Source organism: Dermacentor albipictus, chromosome 10, assembly GCF_038994185.2.
Source record: "Dermacentor albipictus isolate Rhodes 1998 colony chromosome 10, USDA_Dalb.pri_finalv2, whole genome shotgun sequence".
Taxonomy (NCBI): domain Eukaryota; kingdom Metazoa; phylum Arthropoda; class Arachnida; order Ixodida; family Ixodidae; genus Dermacentor; species Dermacentor albipictus.
Genome location: NC_091830.1, coordinates 5,723,060 through 5,742,542, shown reverse-complemented (window position 1 = coordinate 5,742,542; position 19,483 = coordinate 5,723,060). Strand labels below are relative to the sequence as shown.

General features: G+C 43.2%; 1 protein-coding gene across 1 annotated transcript in view; it reads right to left on the bottom strand.

Annotated features, from left to right (window-relative positions):
• The window catches only part of LOC135920276 (putative N-acetylated-alpha-linked acidic dipeptidase), a 47,041-nt gene that overhangs the window by 10,575 nt on the left and 16,983 nt on the right, over positions 1 to 19,483 (bottom strand). Inside the window, exons 5-12 of the mRNA XM_065454446.2 lie at positions 16,144 to 16,430; positions 15,054 to 15,136; positions 14,046 to 14,177; positions 12,561 to 12,784; positions 8,887 to 8,986; positions 4,700 to 4,931; positions 2,741 to 2,822; positions 1,201 to 1,293 (exon numbers count right to left, since the gene is read on the bottom strand). Of these exons, the coding sequence (XP_065310518.1) occupies positions 1,201 to 1,293; positions 2,741 to 2,822; positions 4,700 to 4,931; positions 8,887 to 8,986; positions 12,561 to 12,784; positions 14,046 to 14,177; positions 15,054 to 15,136; positions 16,144 to 16,430 (1,233 nt within the window). The remainder of the gene's footprint in view (positions 1 to 1,200; positions 1,294 to 2,740; positions 2,823 to 4,699; positions 4,932 to 8,886; positions 8,987 to 12,560; positions 12,785 to 14,045; positions 14,178 to 15,053; positions 15,137 to 16,143; positions 16,431 to 19,483) is intronic.

Sequence of the window (19,483 nt, the reverse complement as noted above, 5' to 3'; positions counted from 1 at the left end):
GAAGAAGTTAAAAAAGTAAATCTACTAAAGAAAAAAAAAGAAGGTATAATTAAAAACGCTGTTTATTTGGTTTTGCTAACTGTGAATTTCTGAAACTGTTTCATTTGTGTTGTTGCACAGTGCATATTTTTTTGAAACGCACACAACTCTTTTGGGTACACATGCACTTCATTACCAACAATTTACGTTTAGACCGAGCACACAAGCAGCAGCAACAGACTTGGAACAGCAGAGACTGACAAGCACCACATTGTATTTAGATCACACCGACTTTTTTAGTGAATTTGCTAGCTATTACCAATTTTACCTGTCTCAGGAACTTAACTGTATCAGCAATTGCCAGAACTACTCTCTCTGGCGGCTTTCTATAATAAGAGTGCCCAATGATAGGTTCAAAAACTGACGAGAAGAAAATTTTTTTGTGAACAGAATATATTTTTTGTAAACCTTGCCACAACATTTACAAGATTGATAAACAGGTCCAAATTCACAAGGTTCACAAAAAACTTGGGAGAGCTGACAGGTATGGTAAACTGAATAGCTGCACTAAATTTACAATACTGCATTGTCTCAAATGCAACATAACAGTATGTGAGAAAGTTACAGAATGGTGACATGTCAAGTAGAAATACAACACAGTCAGCCATGAAAGCTTACACGAGACACAGGTTTCTTTCACAGCAAATCTAAATTTCTGCTCTGTCAAGGCATCATGCTTCTGAATGAATAGCAGTGTATGTCACAAAAGCTACTACGGATCAAAACTGAATTCGAAGCTATGCGCCCAGGCTTTGCAGGAGTTATGCTTTATTTCAATTACCGTGTTCTGAATACTATATAGAAAGATGTGGTTCCTCAGGCAGCAAGTTACACAAGGTAGATGGGTGTTAATTCATGCAAATATATACTGTTCAGGTTGTTGCTGTCGCTGGCTTACATTTCACAAGAGACTGTGGAATTTTTCTTATTTCAATCACCATGAGAAAACAGCTGTCAAGGCCACGAACTGAAGCCACAACCTCTTTGAAGCACTTGTTTCTGCAATAGTGTGTTCAGGTAAAAATAAACAGCATGTTATCCTGTCCTAACAATTCTATACCATGAGCATGGGTGACAACAGTGCTAATGCAGCAGGAAATTGCAAAAATTCGTTCACTGCCTTGACTCAACGCTGATAACAAGTGTTAGCAAGCAACTTACTTTTTGTAGGGGTTTCTTGGCAAACCCCTAGGGTCGAGAAACACGCGTTCCAGCAACAGCAACTGGTCATTCACCATCCGGATGGCCATTGGGCTGCACATCACACACGGCCCATCACCACCCATTGCATAAGCAACAAGTGAGTCCAAATTCATAATGAGTTGATGCTTGAATTCTTTTACGTGTAGAAAAACATATCAGTTGCACTCCTTTGTGCTTGCATGGAAGCTTAGAATATTCCAAATTAGTTTCACATCATTTGATTGAATCGACCACTGTTATAAAGTTGGTCAAAAATCATGCCACAGTGACACTTTTTTGGAGTCCTGTTTCCTTCGGTCATCCACAGGATGGAACCATCTCCCTGGTGAAGTCATATCCATTTACGATTACCCAAGGTTTCAAGCAGCTTTAGCTAACACTGCGTAATCTAAGCATTTTTTTGCTTACTGTATGGTTGTAATCTAAGTACATTTGTACTCACCACTTTGTTATCTTAGTTTGCTACCAATTTCATGACGTTGTAAACCCTAGCTAAACCTGTATAACCAGAAGCCTTTGTACTTAAACATTCTAATTGCTTATATTTGTTTCTCTCATTTGCTGTAACCAACTCCCCTCTTTAATGCCTTTGGCCCTCAGGGTAATAAATAAATAAATACATAAATTTATTTTGTATATAGTTAAAGCGGCAATTGGCCCCTTCTAACTTTTGGTATGCTTCACCGCGTACCACTTCTGTATTGGGGCGAAGCTGACTTTCAAGAACCGGCATTATTCAACGCGCCATACTTTCCGCACTCCGAAACCATTAGCGAGGATTACAAAGGCGGAGTCAACGCCATTGGTAACAGCGGCAAATTGTTTCAATGAAAAACACGGCACCGAACAGCAAAAAGCTTGGTAACGAACGTCGAAGTAGCTAGGCCTAGCGTTGCCGCGGTGTGGCTGCGGTTGCGAGCGGATCTGCTGGTCGGAGGCGCCGCAGCATGATTTGGCGCGCTCATGAGAGTAATGTCCGAGCTCAGTGTGTTCGAATTAACCGTCGCAAATGCTTGCGCGTTCGAATTACCGGACGTTTTCGCCCATTGGGATACACATAACTTTGACGGGACTACAGCGTCAGTTCGAATAAACCGAAAGTTCGAAATAAGCATGTGTGAATTAACGAGATTCGATTGCAGTAAAATCAAGAAAAAAACTTGTCATCTACTAGAGAGAACATGAAGCTATAGAGGAAACCTTCTAATGAAACTTCCTCCATGTTCCAGATTTCCACAGAACTCGTATTTGCCTCAGGCTATCATTCAACTATTGACGTCATTTGTAACAGCAATGACACCACAAAGCTTGTCACAGGGTCTGTAGATTGTTGTGTGTTGACAGTCATAGACCCAAAAACGGTCTGATCGAGAATACAGACATGATGTGTCTCTACACATTTGCACCTGACGCACTTGCCACCACAAGAGCTCTAGCTTTTGCCTAAATAACACAAGAAACGTTGCATGTGCCTGTTACAGTGAACAGGTCAACTTACTCAGAGGTGTCGAGGCCATTCTGGCGGGAGTGGAAGTCAAAGGCTGCTACTGAGAAGTTGTGAACAGCTGCGTCTAGGGGACCTGGAAAGCAAATGTCTGCATGTATTACGTTCCCAGTGGAGCAAGCTAAACAAAGCATGTAAATTTTGTATGTGCACTGTTGTTTCCTGATGTTGTTTTAAGGCATAATTTATAGCCTGTAACATTACAAGTGAAACGGTAACAAAATACATGAAAGCTGCAATGTTCTACTCAGTTGCATTCACAAAATGCATTAACCAAGGCTACAGAAAACAACACACCTGTAAAAGTACCATTCTGTTTACTGTGCTACACTGTTCTCACAAAGGATAAAATAAATAAAACAAACGCACATGTGCGCAATGTTGAACTGTAAAAGAAACAAGCATGAAAAAGGTAACGACAGAGGCAACAATAATCTGTCAGTATGCCATCTTATATGGTCACCCGTAAGTATTGCAAGAATGCGGAGCAACACATGAACTCTGATTAGGTTGCTACAGTTACAGTAATCTGCTGGATGGGTTAGAAAAAAGTGCCCTCCTGCCTTTTCAACTTCTATGCTTTTCTTTATTTTCATTAGATTTTTCATAATATACATTTACAGTTATATATACATATATAGTTACATTATATTTTAAATAATATGGCGTACCAACACTCAACACTTCTTCGAACTGCTTAATCATTTCAGTGTTTCAAACATACGAACAATGCTACTGATGGTTGTTTTGAATGAAAACATGTTCATTATAACTATGCATGCTTTTTTTAGCTTACTGTTTCAGACATAGAGTGCTTGCCCCGTCAGTTTCATATCATCATAAATGGACAGCATCATACTCTGGTAAAACAATCCCCAGAAAAATTTGAGCATAATGTGATCACTTCGCTTTGTAACCTGCCAGATGCCATCATGGTAGGTAAAACAAGTGGATTCCAACCAAATGGCGTCATGGTAGGTACAACGCTTGGATTCCAAATGCCAAAGAAGACCTTGGCTGTGTAACTATTGAGGTTCCAGCAACCATGTAAAACAATTTTGCTGTGAAAATGCTGCAAAATTGTAGCAAGCAACAGGGTACAAGTCCATGCTATCCCACTAATAATGCAAACCTACTACCTTACTTACTTGGTTCCAACTTTGATAGTAACAAGCACTACGTTTTCATGGTCAAAACTGGAAAAACACAGTGCCATAGTTTGCTAACAGACAAGTTTTTCATGGTAAGAGAGAGAGAGCAATGCCGATTTATTGGAAAAAGAAAATACATCGCATCCAAGCTACAGTGGACAAGGTGTCGCCTATCGTCTGCATCAGAGGTATCCCTATCAACAACCCAGAGCATATCAGCTTTGCAAGTCTACGACATTTTAGACACTGCATTTCTTATATGCCTTGCAGATAAGGGCAGCCTAACTATATTACGTAGCGGGCACAAAGCTACTGCAGCTCCCATTGCTGCAGTGGTATGTGGATTGGATTACAGAAATTTTTAATGCCACTGACAACAGCTTGTTACTATCGTAGTTTTGGTTTCTTACTCAAATATAATTTTTTTCGGAGGAAACTGCATGTTAGAACAGCTCTAGAAAGAGTGCTCTTTCCTGTCACTTCTACTTCTCACGTAGATCGTCATGCTGCTAACCAAAGATGCAATGTTACCAATGTGCCCATTCAGCTGCCCTTGCGAATTACATTTCTCTGGTAAATTGCATTTCTGCTTTAGAATGTTTTAATACAGCCAATGACCAATATAGTCAATACAGCCAATACAGTCAATGACCGTATAAAATAGATTGACATGTTTAGACGAAACTCCCCCCCCCCTCCCCCCGCTATCCAAAAATAAATAAATAATTGTTTATAGAAAATTAGATACATATAAGGGGTTAACCAACATCTGAAAAAGCCTGAAATTGTGGCATTGTCTCACCCAAATCTAGGCCATGTGCATGCAGATGGAGGCTGAAGCAGAGGTCCTTCAACAACTGTGCATAATCGAACAGGTTGAAGGGAAGGAACAGGGAGTCTGCCAGGGTGCGCACCAACTCTCCTGCAACAGCTGCCACCGTCGCATGTGCCCGCAACTCCGGGTCCACGTGTTCCCGGAATAGCGAGAAGCGGTCGTACTGGGTGTGCTTGCGTGGGAATGCCACTCGGGACAACTGCATCCATGGCAAAAGTGGCAGGTTCACAAATTAGCTCATTCGTTTAACTCAGAGAAGAATAAATTCAGTGGTTGCTGATGCTGGTACTTCAGAAAATTATCGAATGTGATATAGCTAATCAAATCATGAGGCTTATAGCACGTGAAAATACAAGAACGAAAGGAAGACATGACGGCCTATCGCACCGTTTAAAGAAAATAGCTCAACATGCGAATGTTAGGGTTGCGTTTTCAGCTTCTACAAAATTGCAATGTCTGTGCAGATTAGCCAGACCAGGCCTGTCTGACAAGTGCATGTGCAAAAAGAAACACCTGGAACCATTTGTTGAATGTGCGGGATCAGTTGTTTACAACTTTCTTTTAAAGTGTGGGAAAAACTAAGTGGGGCAAAGCGGAAGGTGCCTCAACGAATGTTTAAAGGAACATCGGTATAATGTAACAGGAAAGCTGTGTGGGTTCCCTGACGCTCACTACAGGCATTGCAAGCGCAATGTTGCCGGGGCGGATGATGGTGACCACTCGACGTGTGCTCCAGCATCTAGAGGGACTGCTCCATTGCGAGAAGAGCCCTAGGAAGATTAACTCGCGAAATTATCAAAGCAGAAATGATTGATAGGCTAGAGGATAACTATGTTTAAAAACCATCAATTGCCCTTTCCCGCAAAGAGTTAGCTTATCTGCATAATGGTGTGTAAGGTATTTTTCGCAAACAGTGCATGTATGATAATGCACGCAAAAAAGTTGTATATATGTGTGGGTCCTTTGCTCGAAATAAAGATTGTTGCAAGTCCGCGCCTGTGTGTGTGACATTTTCCTTTCGTCCTTGTCTTTTCACGCACTATAAGCCTCACGATGTCATACTAGCAAGCCCAAATCACTGCATTACAGCCAATTTAATGTTGTTGGGTCACCCTTTACACAGACAGATATTCCACTACTCTAACAAAACTGAAAGCAAAGTCTGACACAGTACAGGCTGCTGGTGAATGAAGCAGAATCCAATAATTATCACCTTGAATGTTACTGAACTCACTTGCATTTCCCAATTTCCCTCACTTGTGCCACCATGAAATATCAAGAACAAACACAATATAATGTCAACAGTAGATAGCCTGCCACTTCATATTTATATTTCTCTTCTGTGTACAGTTCATATTTTGCCTTGACCATGTATCAACCAGCCAGCACAGACTAAATTTTGAGCTCTAGCGATAAACCAGTGGAGATGACAACACTGTTGTAAAGTGTGGTCAGCCTTGTGAACATGATCTCCAAGTTACTCGTGACACCTTTGGCTCCCAGAATGCTGCTCTGGTTGAATGTATGGGGGCTTACAATACATTTTCAAAAATTATTTATTCGTACCATAGGCCATGAATGGCCCAAGCAGGAGTAGGTTACCATAGTTTGACAGATAATAACAGTGCAATATTGTTACACATTGCTAGCTGTATATTAGCCCTTTCAGTTTCATCGATGTACCGGCATTTTCCAAATTTTTGTACCGCCGTGTGACTGACCTACCCGCATGTTCTCCACCCTCTCCAGTCAGATGTGCACAGTTACACAAAGTTGGTGAGCTCCAAGGTAGTCACACCACCTGTTGTATATTTCTATAAGCATATTTTCTAGGCTTGTGCGAGTATTCAATATTTTCGAATATTCACTTGAATATTATGTTACCGTACTTACTTGCATAATGATCACACTTTTTTGTCAAAAGAAATGATGCAGATTCAGGGGCGAGATCATTACGCGGGTTAAATTTCCCATGAAAAGAAACATTTTATTTTTTCATCCCACATTTGCTACGGGATGACAAGCGGGTGGCTGCCGCTGTCAGTGCAGGACACCAAAACAAAAATGGCGGCCGGCAGAGCAAGCCGAATGCGCCGAATGCGATTATTTTTCTACTTGTGAGTACATTAAGGGCATTGAAACAGTTTCTTCCGTATCAGTAATGAATAATATTGTTAATATTGGCAAGCTTGCGACAAAAACGTAGCCATGCCTACTTTGAGGGGACAAAAACAGAGATGGGCGCGCTTAGCTGCCAGTAACATAGATACATATGGCGGGCATGTTGCGGAAACTGCCGCATTTATCTTCGCTGCTATCCTAATATGACACATTTCCGATAAGGCTAGGCAAATATCTTAGCTGCGTTACAAGCGTCAGCATATGAATAGGGTACGCTTCTAATGTATCAGTGTAAATGTGGCCCCTATCGCTGTCGTTCGCAATTTGTTGCGAGTCCACGAGTACAGACGAGAAGAATCAAAAGGCGCCCTTTACGTTGTTGTTGACCAAAACCATTATGAAGCCTACAAATAATAAAGCCAAGGTAAGTTTGGTTGTAGCTTTTTTTCATGGAAGTGCAGAAAGTGACGAAAGGAATGAAATAGGGCATCTGCTTAAAAATGTTGGGTGCGTGCAGACCGCTTGGTATGTCTTCAAGAGTCGTTCGTGCAGCATTTGACAGATGGTAAGCGGGATCATTAGCTAGACTTGGCATACAACATATCGCTGCGACAAGTTCAGGGTGTGATCATTACGTGAGTGCGATCATTATGCGAGTAAATACAGTATTTGATATTAGCCTTGTCCAGAATTTCAGTATTTGAAGTTTCCAAAGTATTCAACATGAATGAATATATGTATCCTTCTTCGTATGACCCACTTCAGCATATAAACGTCACCCACACTTACAGCACCCCAGAAAGAGCAAAACAATTAAAGTTTGCGTGTTATCCGTGGAAATCACTACATGCAATGGTCAAATCTTTATTAAAAAAAAGCCTCCATTTAGGGATATACAGATCGTTCATATCTTCGGCAGGCAGCTCTGTTCTCAACCTCTTCAGAGACGGTGATGGCAGAGAACTTTGGCTTAAACATGTGGTTCTGCTGTGAAGTCACACTTTAGGGCAACATTTGCAAATAACCTGCACCCCGATTTTACTGCTAAATTCTTAAAAATCTTTAACGCAAGTTATACAGTCAAACCTTGTTAATACATACTTGCTTAATGTGTAATTGCAGTTTATACATAGTCTCGAAGATTCCCCCACCTAGCCCCCATTTAACCCCATGTAATGGCTGACCGCTTAAGCCATAGTTACTCAGTGCCCACCAAACACTGAGTGTGTACTATTTTCTTTGTTCTTCTACACGCACAGGCACTAAATCGTCAAAATCTCATGCGCACAGACGTTCCGATTCGCGAGTTGCGACACCCAAACAACAGCCACCAGCGATAGTGACATTAAAACATGGCAACCGACGTCCTGCTCATACAGCTGTTGGCGATTGCAGCGCACAAACACATGGTCTTCGAGATTGCTTTCCTGTAATGCACAGAAGCTGCTGGTAAGGGTGCGAATTCGCTGTCGCAGTCAAACCCAATCCAATCCAAGTAGTAACCGCACAAAAGCACATTTCTTTTTTAGATGCGCAGGCATTTCTATGCTTATCTAATGAGAAAAATGTCCCTCCGACCATCCATCCTGTAAAGACAACTGCTTTCAAGATAAAGCCTGCAGCAGCGAGCGACTGTACCTTCACGTTGCCTGTCGCTTCAACGCTAACGAGGCGGCGAGAACACAGCGCTCATGAAGCTTTTGGCACAAGCCACACTCTGCCCTTTTCGCAGATCACTTTCAAGATGTGGGCCCACGCTACTCTCTTCAGTGCGTAGCAGTGGAAACGCAGCGCGCAGAGCTATTAGCAGTCGGCACTCTCGATCCACATCACAGATCGTTTTCAAGATACGGTCTGCGCCGCCATGCCATATACGCAGGCACCGCCGCTGTATGCTTGATCATGGGTCATAATGGTTAGACATGGATGGATAAGGCCTAATGAGTGATAACGGCTTATAATGAGCAATGAGTGCCATAAAGCTTGCCAAGATCAGGCAATGCGGTGGTGCTTCCTCACCATCGGCCACTCACCTTCTGAAGGATGTCGTCTACGTAGCTCATCTGCACCACTGGAATGCCTGCCTGGGAGAAGAAGGCCGCATAGCTGCCTTCGACATCCATAGCCCGCACTCTGCAAAAGAGCATGTCAGTGGGTTACTGTGGTGTACTGATGCGCTGTTTGGCAGCATTCCACACCGAATACAGCAGGGATCAGCTTATTTGTAAATGGCATAAAAAAAAACTCGGGACAATAAGGTGGATGGGACACACAAATGTGTACTCCCAACTGAAAGTCATACACCCTCTTTGATACTTGCGGGCTGTGTGTGAACACCACCCGCATAGGAATTAAACTTTGGCCATCCTGCTTATCGGTGTCATAGTCGCCTGGTCTTGCTAATTTCGACTAGTACTTTTGAACAATCAACTAGCCTTGAACTACGCGAAACTTGAGGTTAGACCTCAAGCCCACTTGCCAGTACGCACTCCCTCCTGGCCACTCCTGGTTAGACGGCTTGGCAGACTTCACTTTGTATTTATCTATTGATAGCGGTGTGTAGCTACTGACCTGTTGGTCAAGCTGGTTTGTGCACTCGAGCCCTGTTGCACACGAAACAAATGCTGCACATACGCACTACAGTTGCACGTAGCTCCGGCCTGCTGCCTAGCATAGATACCAGGGCTGCCGCAGGGTGCTGCAACGAGTCGCCTGACTAAAAGCACACATTGCTTTCAAGATATGGTCCATGCAGCCGTGCCATATACGCAGGCGCCGGCCAGTGTACATTTGATCACAGTTCATAATACAGTAAAAGCTCGTTAATTCGAACCGCAAGGGGAAGCCGCTTCAGTTCGAATTAACGAAAGTTCGAACTAACGAAAGTGAAGGAGAGCAACAGTACACTGCGATTTGGAAGCAGAAGGGCATGTCAGAAATTTGGCGTGTCAGAAAGTGATGGCGTGTGCCGCGGGCACACGCCATCTTCAAGTCGAAGCTCTGGGTCCGACTGTGCCACACCACCGATGTCCACCGAAACGAACGTTAGCCAAGGCTTAACACTATTTTTTTTTGTCTTTATTACCGACATGGCAACAAGGCTACAAAACAAGACATTTTAACAATAGACAACGGTCATGACAACATCTCTGCCATTGGTTGGCAGTCACAGGGCTAAAATCGCTTAAAATTCGCTAGCTCAGTCATCACACTGAGCCATCACTGAGCCACTGAGCTGTCACTATCACAATGATTCGCGACGGCCGATACCTCCTAAGCTGAAAAACAGAGGTGCACAACCGATGAAGACTGCCGAGACAAAGACGCTGAACATGCGAAGGTGGCGAAGGCCCTGATTCGTTGGTTCTTGATTGCAAGCGCAGCTGCGACGTACTTGATTCGCTGTGTTTTGGCGCTTGCCATGCCATCTCCGCACATTAGCAGCTGTACAAGATTTGCAAAGCCTCCAAGATTCGCGACGGGCAAGAAGTCTTGGAGGTTACGTAGAACGGAGAGGCGGCAGCCGCCACTGCATTCTGGCTGACCCCGCGTCGGTTAGATTTTTTTCCGATTTTGCCTTCTCTCGCCGTTCTCTCCGTTTCGGAGGCAATACAGCCTTGTGTGTAGGCAGTAGGCGCTTTTCTCTGGCCGTGTGCCAGGTGAGCGTAGTTCGAATTATTCGTGAGGGAACCTTCTCGCGTTCGAATTAACGGACTTTTTTATACATAGACTTCTGTGGAGCTTGGCCGGACCAAATCGTACAGTTCGAATTATCCATAAATTCGAATTATTGAAGTTCGAATTAACGAGCTTTCACTGTAGTTAGATTTAGCTGGATAAGGCGCTAATGAGCGATAACAGCTTATAACGATCGGAACATTATCAACACACCAGGTGCCGCCACCTGCGGTACTTTGCTTGCATTATCAATGCATGTTGCGCCGCTGCCGGCACCAGTTCGTGTCGCCGCAGCACTGTCGTTTGTTTGTGCTGGCTGGATCAAGCTCCATAACATTGATAATGACACCGGCTGCGTGGAGATATTTAGAACTTGGAACGAGGTAGACACTGTGTGTGCGTGTGAGTGTGCGTGTGTGCATAAGTTTTCAGTGGCTTCCGTAGTATCGTGTTGCACTCGTGGTGTTTCTAATATGTTGGTTTCTTCTAGTGCAACTGCAGATAGAAACGTGACAAGTGTCTCAATGCGCTGGCCTGCCCTTGAGTAAGGGTGTTCTGTGCAGCTTGTCAATGCATGGTTCTGTGGTGTAATCGTTTCAATATCAAGCTTGTGTGCTCCCCGTGTTCGAATTGTTCCGTTAGACAATTTTATTTATGTTTATTTAATTATTTATAACACTGTACATTGTTGAAGATTACAAGTTTGCCAAGTCACAAGGCTGTTCAAAGCCAAAAGGATGAAGTTTAGGCAAATCGATGTACTAACCATCATCCCCATGCTGGCCGGATTACCCTGCTTGCAACTTCCATAGACACTAGCACCACAGTTCCCTCTAGTAATTATTGTATGAAAGCACATGGAGGAAGGAAACAAAATAGGAGAGGCCATGAAGTCACGTCTTTGAAGCCGGAAGTGCAGCCATCTTGGTGTGCTATGTTCCTTTGCATCTCCAATCAGCTCGCCAGAGCAGATAGGCGCGAGCTTTGAACTTGCATTGCTATGAGCCACCTGAAGTGCGTGCTGCTGATGCAGGTCAGAACAAAGCCTACAAAACTTCGGTAACAGATTTAGTGAAGCAGATGTGCTCCTGTGTTTTTCCGTGGCACGTTGAAGACAACAAAGACCAGTGTCGTAATTACGTAAGCGTGTCTGTTGCTGGCTGACACTCACATACTCAAAACACAACTTTCAAGCTTACACAGCACATTGCAAAGTCAGTTTGTCTCTCAATCAGAATGTGCTGCGAGAAAGAAATGGGCCGAAAAATCTTATCTCACAGAAGGGTTTGGGTGCGAGCTAGTTGGTACGGATCATTCATATTTAAAACAGCGCCAAAAAACACGGACAAGGGAGGACAGCGCTAGTCCTGTGTCCTCCCTTGTCCATGTTTTTTGGCGCTGTTTTAAATATGAATGATCTTATCTCACTTTTTCAGAGGCCGAAAGCAGCAGCGAGAGCTTCGGGAGTGCGGCTGCTATGGCAATGTTGATGTTTAGCACAACAGCCCCAGTGTTCCTTTGCGAAAAACACCATGTTACTTCTACTACACACTCAACAGATCTGGGCTAGCCAGGGCCTCTCCTATGCCTTTTTTCCTCCGTGCTTGAAACAGTAAACTCAAAATACTTCTTCGCTGCATAGCTCCTAGATGGCGCCATCCTGCTTAACGCGTTTGGCATTAGAGGCCAACGAAAAAGTGCCTGGAACTCGGCAAGAAAGCTTCGCTTTAAAGCTGCAAAGGAGATGTGCTGGGACTAACGTCGTAGCCATTAACCACCGGGTGCATGCATCGTCTGCTTAGGTGCCGTTTAGAGGCTACTAATAGAAAAATTATGCAATTTGCAGTGCTGTGGCTCTGCCAAGATAGCTTCAGTGGTATATGCTACTCATTTATAATGAATTTAGCCAAAGTAAAATTTCGGTGCAGTCAGCCTTTGATGATCATACATGAGGGTTTCCTTCGTTACCCCCAGAGGCCTTGATGCTGCACAAGTTTTGCGAGTCCCCATGTAAGTGAGGTGCACTCACGCTGGTCGCACAGGAAGCATGGCGGCCTGCCTGTAGTTGGTCAGCAGGTCCAGGGGCTCCACACTGAAGGAGTCCCACTCCTCTCCTTCCTCAAGGTGCACAGGGGGTGCCGCAGAAGAGCCACTCGGAGGAGGGAACAGGAGTCGCGAAGCATTGCGGTGCTTGGGGAAGGTGGCCACCCACTGCTCGTATACGCTGCGTGAGCCGTCACCGCCAGCTGGCACCTGCACGCACCGTGCACGAGGAGAGTCACTGAGAATAACTCTTCTAGGTGCCAAGTACGAAGTCTCCAAACGCTCATTCTATGGTATACAGAACAATAAGGTTGGTCTTATTGGATATCTTAAAATCATGCAGAAGCCATTGATACACCTTGGCAAAATCAGAGGAACTAAATCTTTGCAAAGCTTTCCAGAAAGTGAGGTAAATAAAATTTGTATAATGTTTTAAAAATTGTGGGCTTTAATGCACAGACGCTGCACAGTGTGTTATAATGGACACTGTAGTGGAGGACCTCAGGTTAATTCTTACCACCCGAGTGTTCAATGTTCACTCAAAGCATGGTACACAAGCGCTTTTGCGTTCTGCCACAACTGGCAAATCAAACCTCCAACCTCGTGGTCCTCAGCACAATGCCATAGTTACTGAGCATCTGCAGTAGGTGTATAAAATAAGAACCAAATGAAATTTTAAGAAAATGACCTAACTTTCGAAATAAGCATGTAAAGCTGCATGTATTTACGAGTTTACAGCATTACTCAATTCAAGGCTACACAACCTTGAATTTCCTGCACTTTGCTGTGAGGTTATGGATTTTGACGGCATCTGCTTGGGCCTGGTTCATTTTTGGTCAGTAAAGATTGACTACTTTGTATTCTGAAGGAGCAAAGGACCAAACTTTGCACATTTTAATATCTGTTACTGTGGCTCAATGCACAAAATTTGAGAAACTACTTTAAAATCTGATGTCACACTGAAATACTGGCACTGGTGTTTTGATGCGAAATTCCCAAACTATAGGTTTTAAAATTTTTTCTTGTTGTAAACAATCGCCTAGTGCAAATTTAATCAAAATAAAGTTTTTAAAGAATACTTCACCCCTCCTGTGCCTTGGAGGAGCTGGTTTCGTCCATGGATATTGGGTAAAATGAACAGCCAAAGATGAGTCAGGTAAGCAGTACTTTGCATTGTCTAGCAATGCCATGGATGAGCCTAGCCTTGTATTGGGGCTTAGTCTAGATTTTGGTAGATCGCATCACATAATTTATCGAAAGAAAATTTATGCTTTCTGAGGAGGCAACACGTGTTGGCAACTAGGGTTGCCAACATATAGTTTGCCAATTTTTGGTCAGAATCCAGGAAAATAGCACAAAGTGCAAAGAGCTGAACTGCTTTAGGGTTTCTCTTTTAGCATCTTTCTACCACACTGCTCTTACAGCAACCTCAGTCCCTCTTTGCAGGAGAGTCAACCATGTGCCTCCTCACCTGCCGGGTGGCATTGAAGACTGCATGGTAGAGGAGAGGGGAGGCCGCCACACTTAGCGAAGTGGACCCAAGTACAGGTTGGCCAAGGTCAATGTAGGCCACTACACGGCCATGGAGCAGCTTGAGGTTCTCCTGGAGACACGAGGCACGCCATCACACCACACACTACACAGGTACTAACGACATTTCCTCAATAAACAAAGCTGACATCTCTTTCTTCACACAAGAATACTACCTGCTGGCTGTGCTTCCTACCAGTGAACATACCACTGCTTCATTGGGCAATATTTATGAGATTCTAATGAACCCCTTCTTTGCACATATCTTCTATGGGCTCGAAGCAGAAAACAATGTCCACCCATATCTAACACACACCGAATTTTATAAAAGGGACAATTTAGTGTGCCTCCAATTCTGGCAATTGGAAAAGAATGAAATCTGCAGATTTACAGAGGGTAAATTTATTTACATTTAGTTTGCACTTTCCTCATTCTCAGTCGGATCATTCGAGTTTGAATTATCCGGTGAGGGACAATTTCAGGATCAAGATAATGAATGCCTTGCTCCCCCAATATTTGGGCGGAAATTCATCTACAATTAATATCTAAGTATACAAATAGCATTCTTTTTATGAAAAATGGCTTTTAAGAAATTTTAAAGCATTCTTTATTTACTTATTATTCTTTTTTTAATAGACGAGCACAGCAAACGAAGTTAGGCCAGCATTTTTAGACTGCAACACCTTCAGAACAGGCCTACTGGGTATCTTTTGCTGCACCTCATTCAGGATCGACCAACAAAAATGGTTAGATAGATAGCCGGAAAGAAAACTTGTCTGACAATGTCGAGAATGCTATTCACATTAAAATGAACGGTCGCTGGCCAGGACCTGTTGGTACGAGCGAATTAGCCTAAGATTTGAATTAACAGGACTCAAATTAATTGAATTCTACTGTGCTCGTGGCAATAATATTATCACAGAATGAATGAATCACCACAATGTCTTACCTCAAGCCACTCGACGACACCCACGGACTGGAATTCTTCTGCAGCCCAGCTGCAGAAGATGACAGTACGGCGTGGTCGCCAGCCTGCATTTTTCCACCGAAGGCATCAGTGAAGTATTCAATTTTAGTGCATATTCATAAGTGCATAAGTCCTTGTAAAGCTGCTTAACTGTTTAAGTGAAATTTGCAGCATTTAATAGAGAAAGCTAAATTGTACTGGCTATTGAAAGCAGAATTAATATTTTTTTACAGAAATTACGGAATATTTGCAAACTAAAAAAAAAAAAAGAAGAAAGGAACTAATACCCAAAATATACAGTTTTGTTACATTGAACCAAGAATAAAGGTTACAATTCTGTAAGCTTTATCCACTGGGTCATCTAATGTGGACAAATGTCATGTCATAGTTAGCGACCTACATGCAATCGTCACACTGCTTATGCAAGCTTTACAAAAGTATTAATCCCAAATAAGTCACGCCTTTGAGAGCAGTGCATAACAGACCAGTTTTGCTTGCACTGATGTAGAAATTAATGCAATTTACAGAATTACGATATTCTTTACCATTGCAAAGTTATAGAGATGTAAACTAGATGCTTCCTTTCTTTTTCCACATATTTTTGGCAATTATTGTATATAAAATTGTTATTAATTTTATTAATTTGCTTTTTACGTGCCAAAACCACTTTCTGATTATGAGGCATGCCATAGTGGGGGACTCCGAAAATTTATACCACCTGGGGTTCTTTAACATGCACCTAAATCAAAGTACACGGGTGTTTTTTGCATTTCGCCTCCATCGAAATGCGGCCGCCATGGCCGGGATTCAATCCCGTGACCTCGTGCTTAGCAGCCCAACACCATAGCCACTGAGCAACCACGGCGGGTGTATATCAAATTGGTTGACTAAATTGCAAAGTTTCATCCAATAGTCAGCAGATCCTCACTTCTTGGTAATACAACAAACCTCCCCAAAATCAGCTCAGTGGATGTCAAAGGATACAACTATGTACTCCTTTCTCATGTATCAATATAAGAGCTCCCAACGTGAAGCTTCCTTCCACAAACCATAAGAATTAGAGGGAATTTACCTTCCTGGAGGAGCTTTCCAAAGGCTGCGCTCAGTTCGAGCAGCAGGGCTGTGCTGCCAATGTCCGAGTCACCCCACGCATCGCGGCCAGCGCCCACCAGCACGTAGCGGTCGGGCTCGACGAGTCCGCGCACGTACCCAACCAGGTCAAACACAGAATGGTTTCGCAGCATGTTGTGCAACTGCAGCTCAACCTCAACAGGGCCTGGTCCAGCACCAAGGGCGGCACCACCCTCACCAGCCAAAGACCCTTGCATCTGCGCAGTGACTGGTGGTCCCCCCATGTGCCTGCAAAAAGTTTGGTGACATTGGGTTTAAAGAATATATATATATATATATATATATTGAATTTTGGCAGGGCCCACATCACATCATGCGATTAGCACTGAAGCAACACACTAATGCCGCTGCAGAGGCCCTTTATGTATAACAGCTGGGTTCCTCTTGCACTCCCCACCGAAAACATGGCACCATCTAGTGACACTGCCACGAAGCCCATGTGTGGGGTGGGTGTGAATGTATATTCAGACAAGATTGTCTGAATATGACGAGAGTTCGATACCACCCAGCACCAGAGACATTTCTTTATTGTTGTCATTAAAGTGGCACATACCCATTAGGCCAAGTTAGCGTGAAAGAGGTTAACTGAAGAGCGTCACAGACCCAGTGATCCAAGTTGGTCCGGCAGGTGGTTTCAAACCATGTTCGCTCAGCACAGCAGCCTGATTCTGTACTCAATAGATAATGGACTACCCAGTGGTCCAAGCTAGTAGGTGCAATTACATAGAAAGTCCTGTGAAGTTCCAAAAGAATGCTAACTGCATTAAAAAGAAAAATTCACAGGACAGTTGTGAGTGTGTAATGCGAATCTTTAAAGGCACACTAAAGGCAAATACTAAGTTGGCGTGTACTGTTAAAATACCATTCCAGAAACCTCGCAGTGCTTGTTTCATGTCAAGGAAAGACTTTACAAGAAAATTGCATCAGAAGGGCACGCATTCCTTAAAACGGCACCTCACAGACGGTGCTGCGGTTTCCTGCACGAAACGCAAACGCGTGAAGCCATGGAGAAACCAAGTCAAGACAGAGTGCTTTATTCGCTGCTGCAGCTGCCCTTGGTCAAGTGGTCAGTACTGCTCAGGAATTCCACATCACACAAATGCGGCATTCTCTGCTACTTGCAGTTTGTGCGAGTTTCGCGAGCCAGCAATACCAGCACAGCACTATGCTACGACGAAACTACTGAAATGCAAAACAGCGTGCGGCACAGCAAGAAGAAAATGGAACCTTTTGATGCCCGCGTTAACGGTAACAACAACGAATTCCCTTTCCTAAATATCGAACAGAACTGGAGGAGTAGCACTTTCTTCTATCTTATAATACAATACAATGACCTTTTTAGTATGAGTCGTGGGTACTAATAACAGAATTATATTGAGGAGTGCCTTTGTCATTGGGCGAGTATTTTAATGTCCCGGAGGAATCTCTAATCGTGTCCCTGCATTGACCTCAATTCCTCGATTACTGAAGCTCTGATTGCAATAATATAGGTGCCTTAGACGTTCTTGAACACTAACTTATAGTTCTTTAGCTTGACTTAGCATTTGCCTTTAGTGTCCCTTTAAGAGTTACCACTGGAGTGAGCTATACGTGATGTGCCTGGCATCACTGCCTGCATCAACGAATCCCGTGCCTTCCTCTCTCCTCTGCATTTCCAGTTCCCCTCTTTGCACTCCTACTTATTCTTGTTACCCTCTACCATGTTAAGATTGCAGTATGCTGACCCCGAAAATGCTGGGAAGTAGCCAATTTATTTATGGGGTTTTACATGCCAAAACCACGATATGACTATAAGGCACACCGTAGAGAGAGATTTCGGATTAACCCTTTACTGCCAGTTGACAAGTATAGTGGTCATGAAATTTTGTACCAATCTAACTAATGATGACTATAGTCGTCATAAACAAAAATTTGTCACACAGTGAACCTATTACGACGATACTTGTCCTATTGCATCTAGTTGCAATTTCTGACACTAGATGGCCACACTTGTCTTTGTTGTGCCATTTGTGTCTCTCCTTTCATTATACTGCCGTTTCTGACACCCTCGCATAAAGCATGGCTGCCTCCTTGAAACGAGGTAATGAAAGCGCGAATAAAATAAAGTATTTTGACGTCTCCTGATTAGTCGACAGCTCTATAGAGTTTTGCATCGAACAGGAAGTGCTGTGTTCTCATCTGAGGAGTCTGATGACAACAATTATGTGGATGGACCGGAGGACCTTGCGGCTGCCCATGATTCTACCATACGAAGACGGCCTACTAACGGCCTGTGGAAAAGTAGCCACTATTCATGTGCACGTTTTTGCACGGTTTAGTTTTTTTTTTCATATTCTCTTTTTTTTCATGAAGTATTGAGCCCTACAAAATGCTTTTTGCAAGACACTAGGGTCACACAGTGAAGCCTTCTTCAAACTATCTTTTTAGGCAATTTGTGAAATGAAGGAACCTGATCGAATTGACATAATGGTGCTGTTTTATTCAAAAAGAAAAACTCTACAAACTGAGTGGGAAAAAAATTCCAGTAAATTCGGCAAAATTTTCTTTTTTCGAGGCAGGGAAAGGGTTGATTTTGACCACCTAGGGCTCTTTAACATGTATCTTAATCTAACACAGAAGTAGCTAAAGAAAGTTATAGCTTTAAAATAAAAGTTCAATGACAGAATAAAGGAGTAAACTGCCATGAGCTTCTTATTCCTTTCTTTTCACTTTCTCTCTCTTTTTTTATTTTTCAGGAGCGAAGTAATTTAAGTAGATGAGGGCAAATATCAACTTTATCAAATACAAATTCAATATGAATAGTAGGTATCAAATATTAAATCGAGTATCGCATAGTAAAATGCAGACGCACACATTTAGAGCAGCAATATCTATATCTGTACAGAGGTAGCATGCTTGCACTGGATAGTGGAAAAAAAAAAAGAAGGGAAAGAAAGACAGCTACCACAGAAAGTTAGGTTCAATTTATGGGGATGCGCTACTCTCACGCAACCCCTGATACAGTAAACCCTCGTTAACACGAACTCGCTTATCTCGAAATATCGGTTAAGTCGAAAGTTTTCCACGCCGCGCCTTCCCCACCCATAGGTGTTATGTATTCGCACCCGTTTATCTCGAAGCATTTTTCAGGCGTAATACGGATATCTCGAAATTTTGACCGGGACGGCTGAAGGCAAAGGCCGTTACCTAAAGGTGATACAGGGTCCGAGCGAGCGCTTGGTTCCTACTAAAGTGCCGAACGCGGTCACGATCTAAGGGCGAATACAAAATTCCCGCGGATG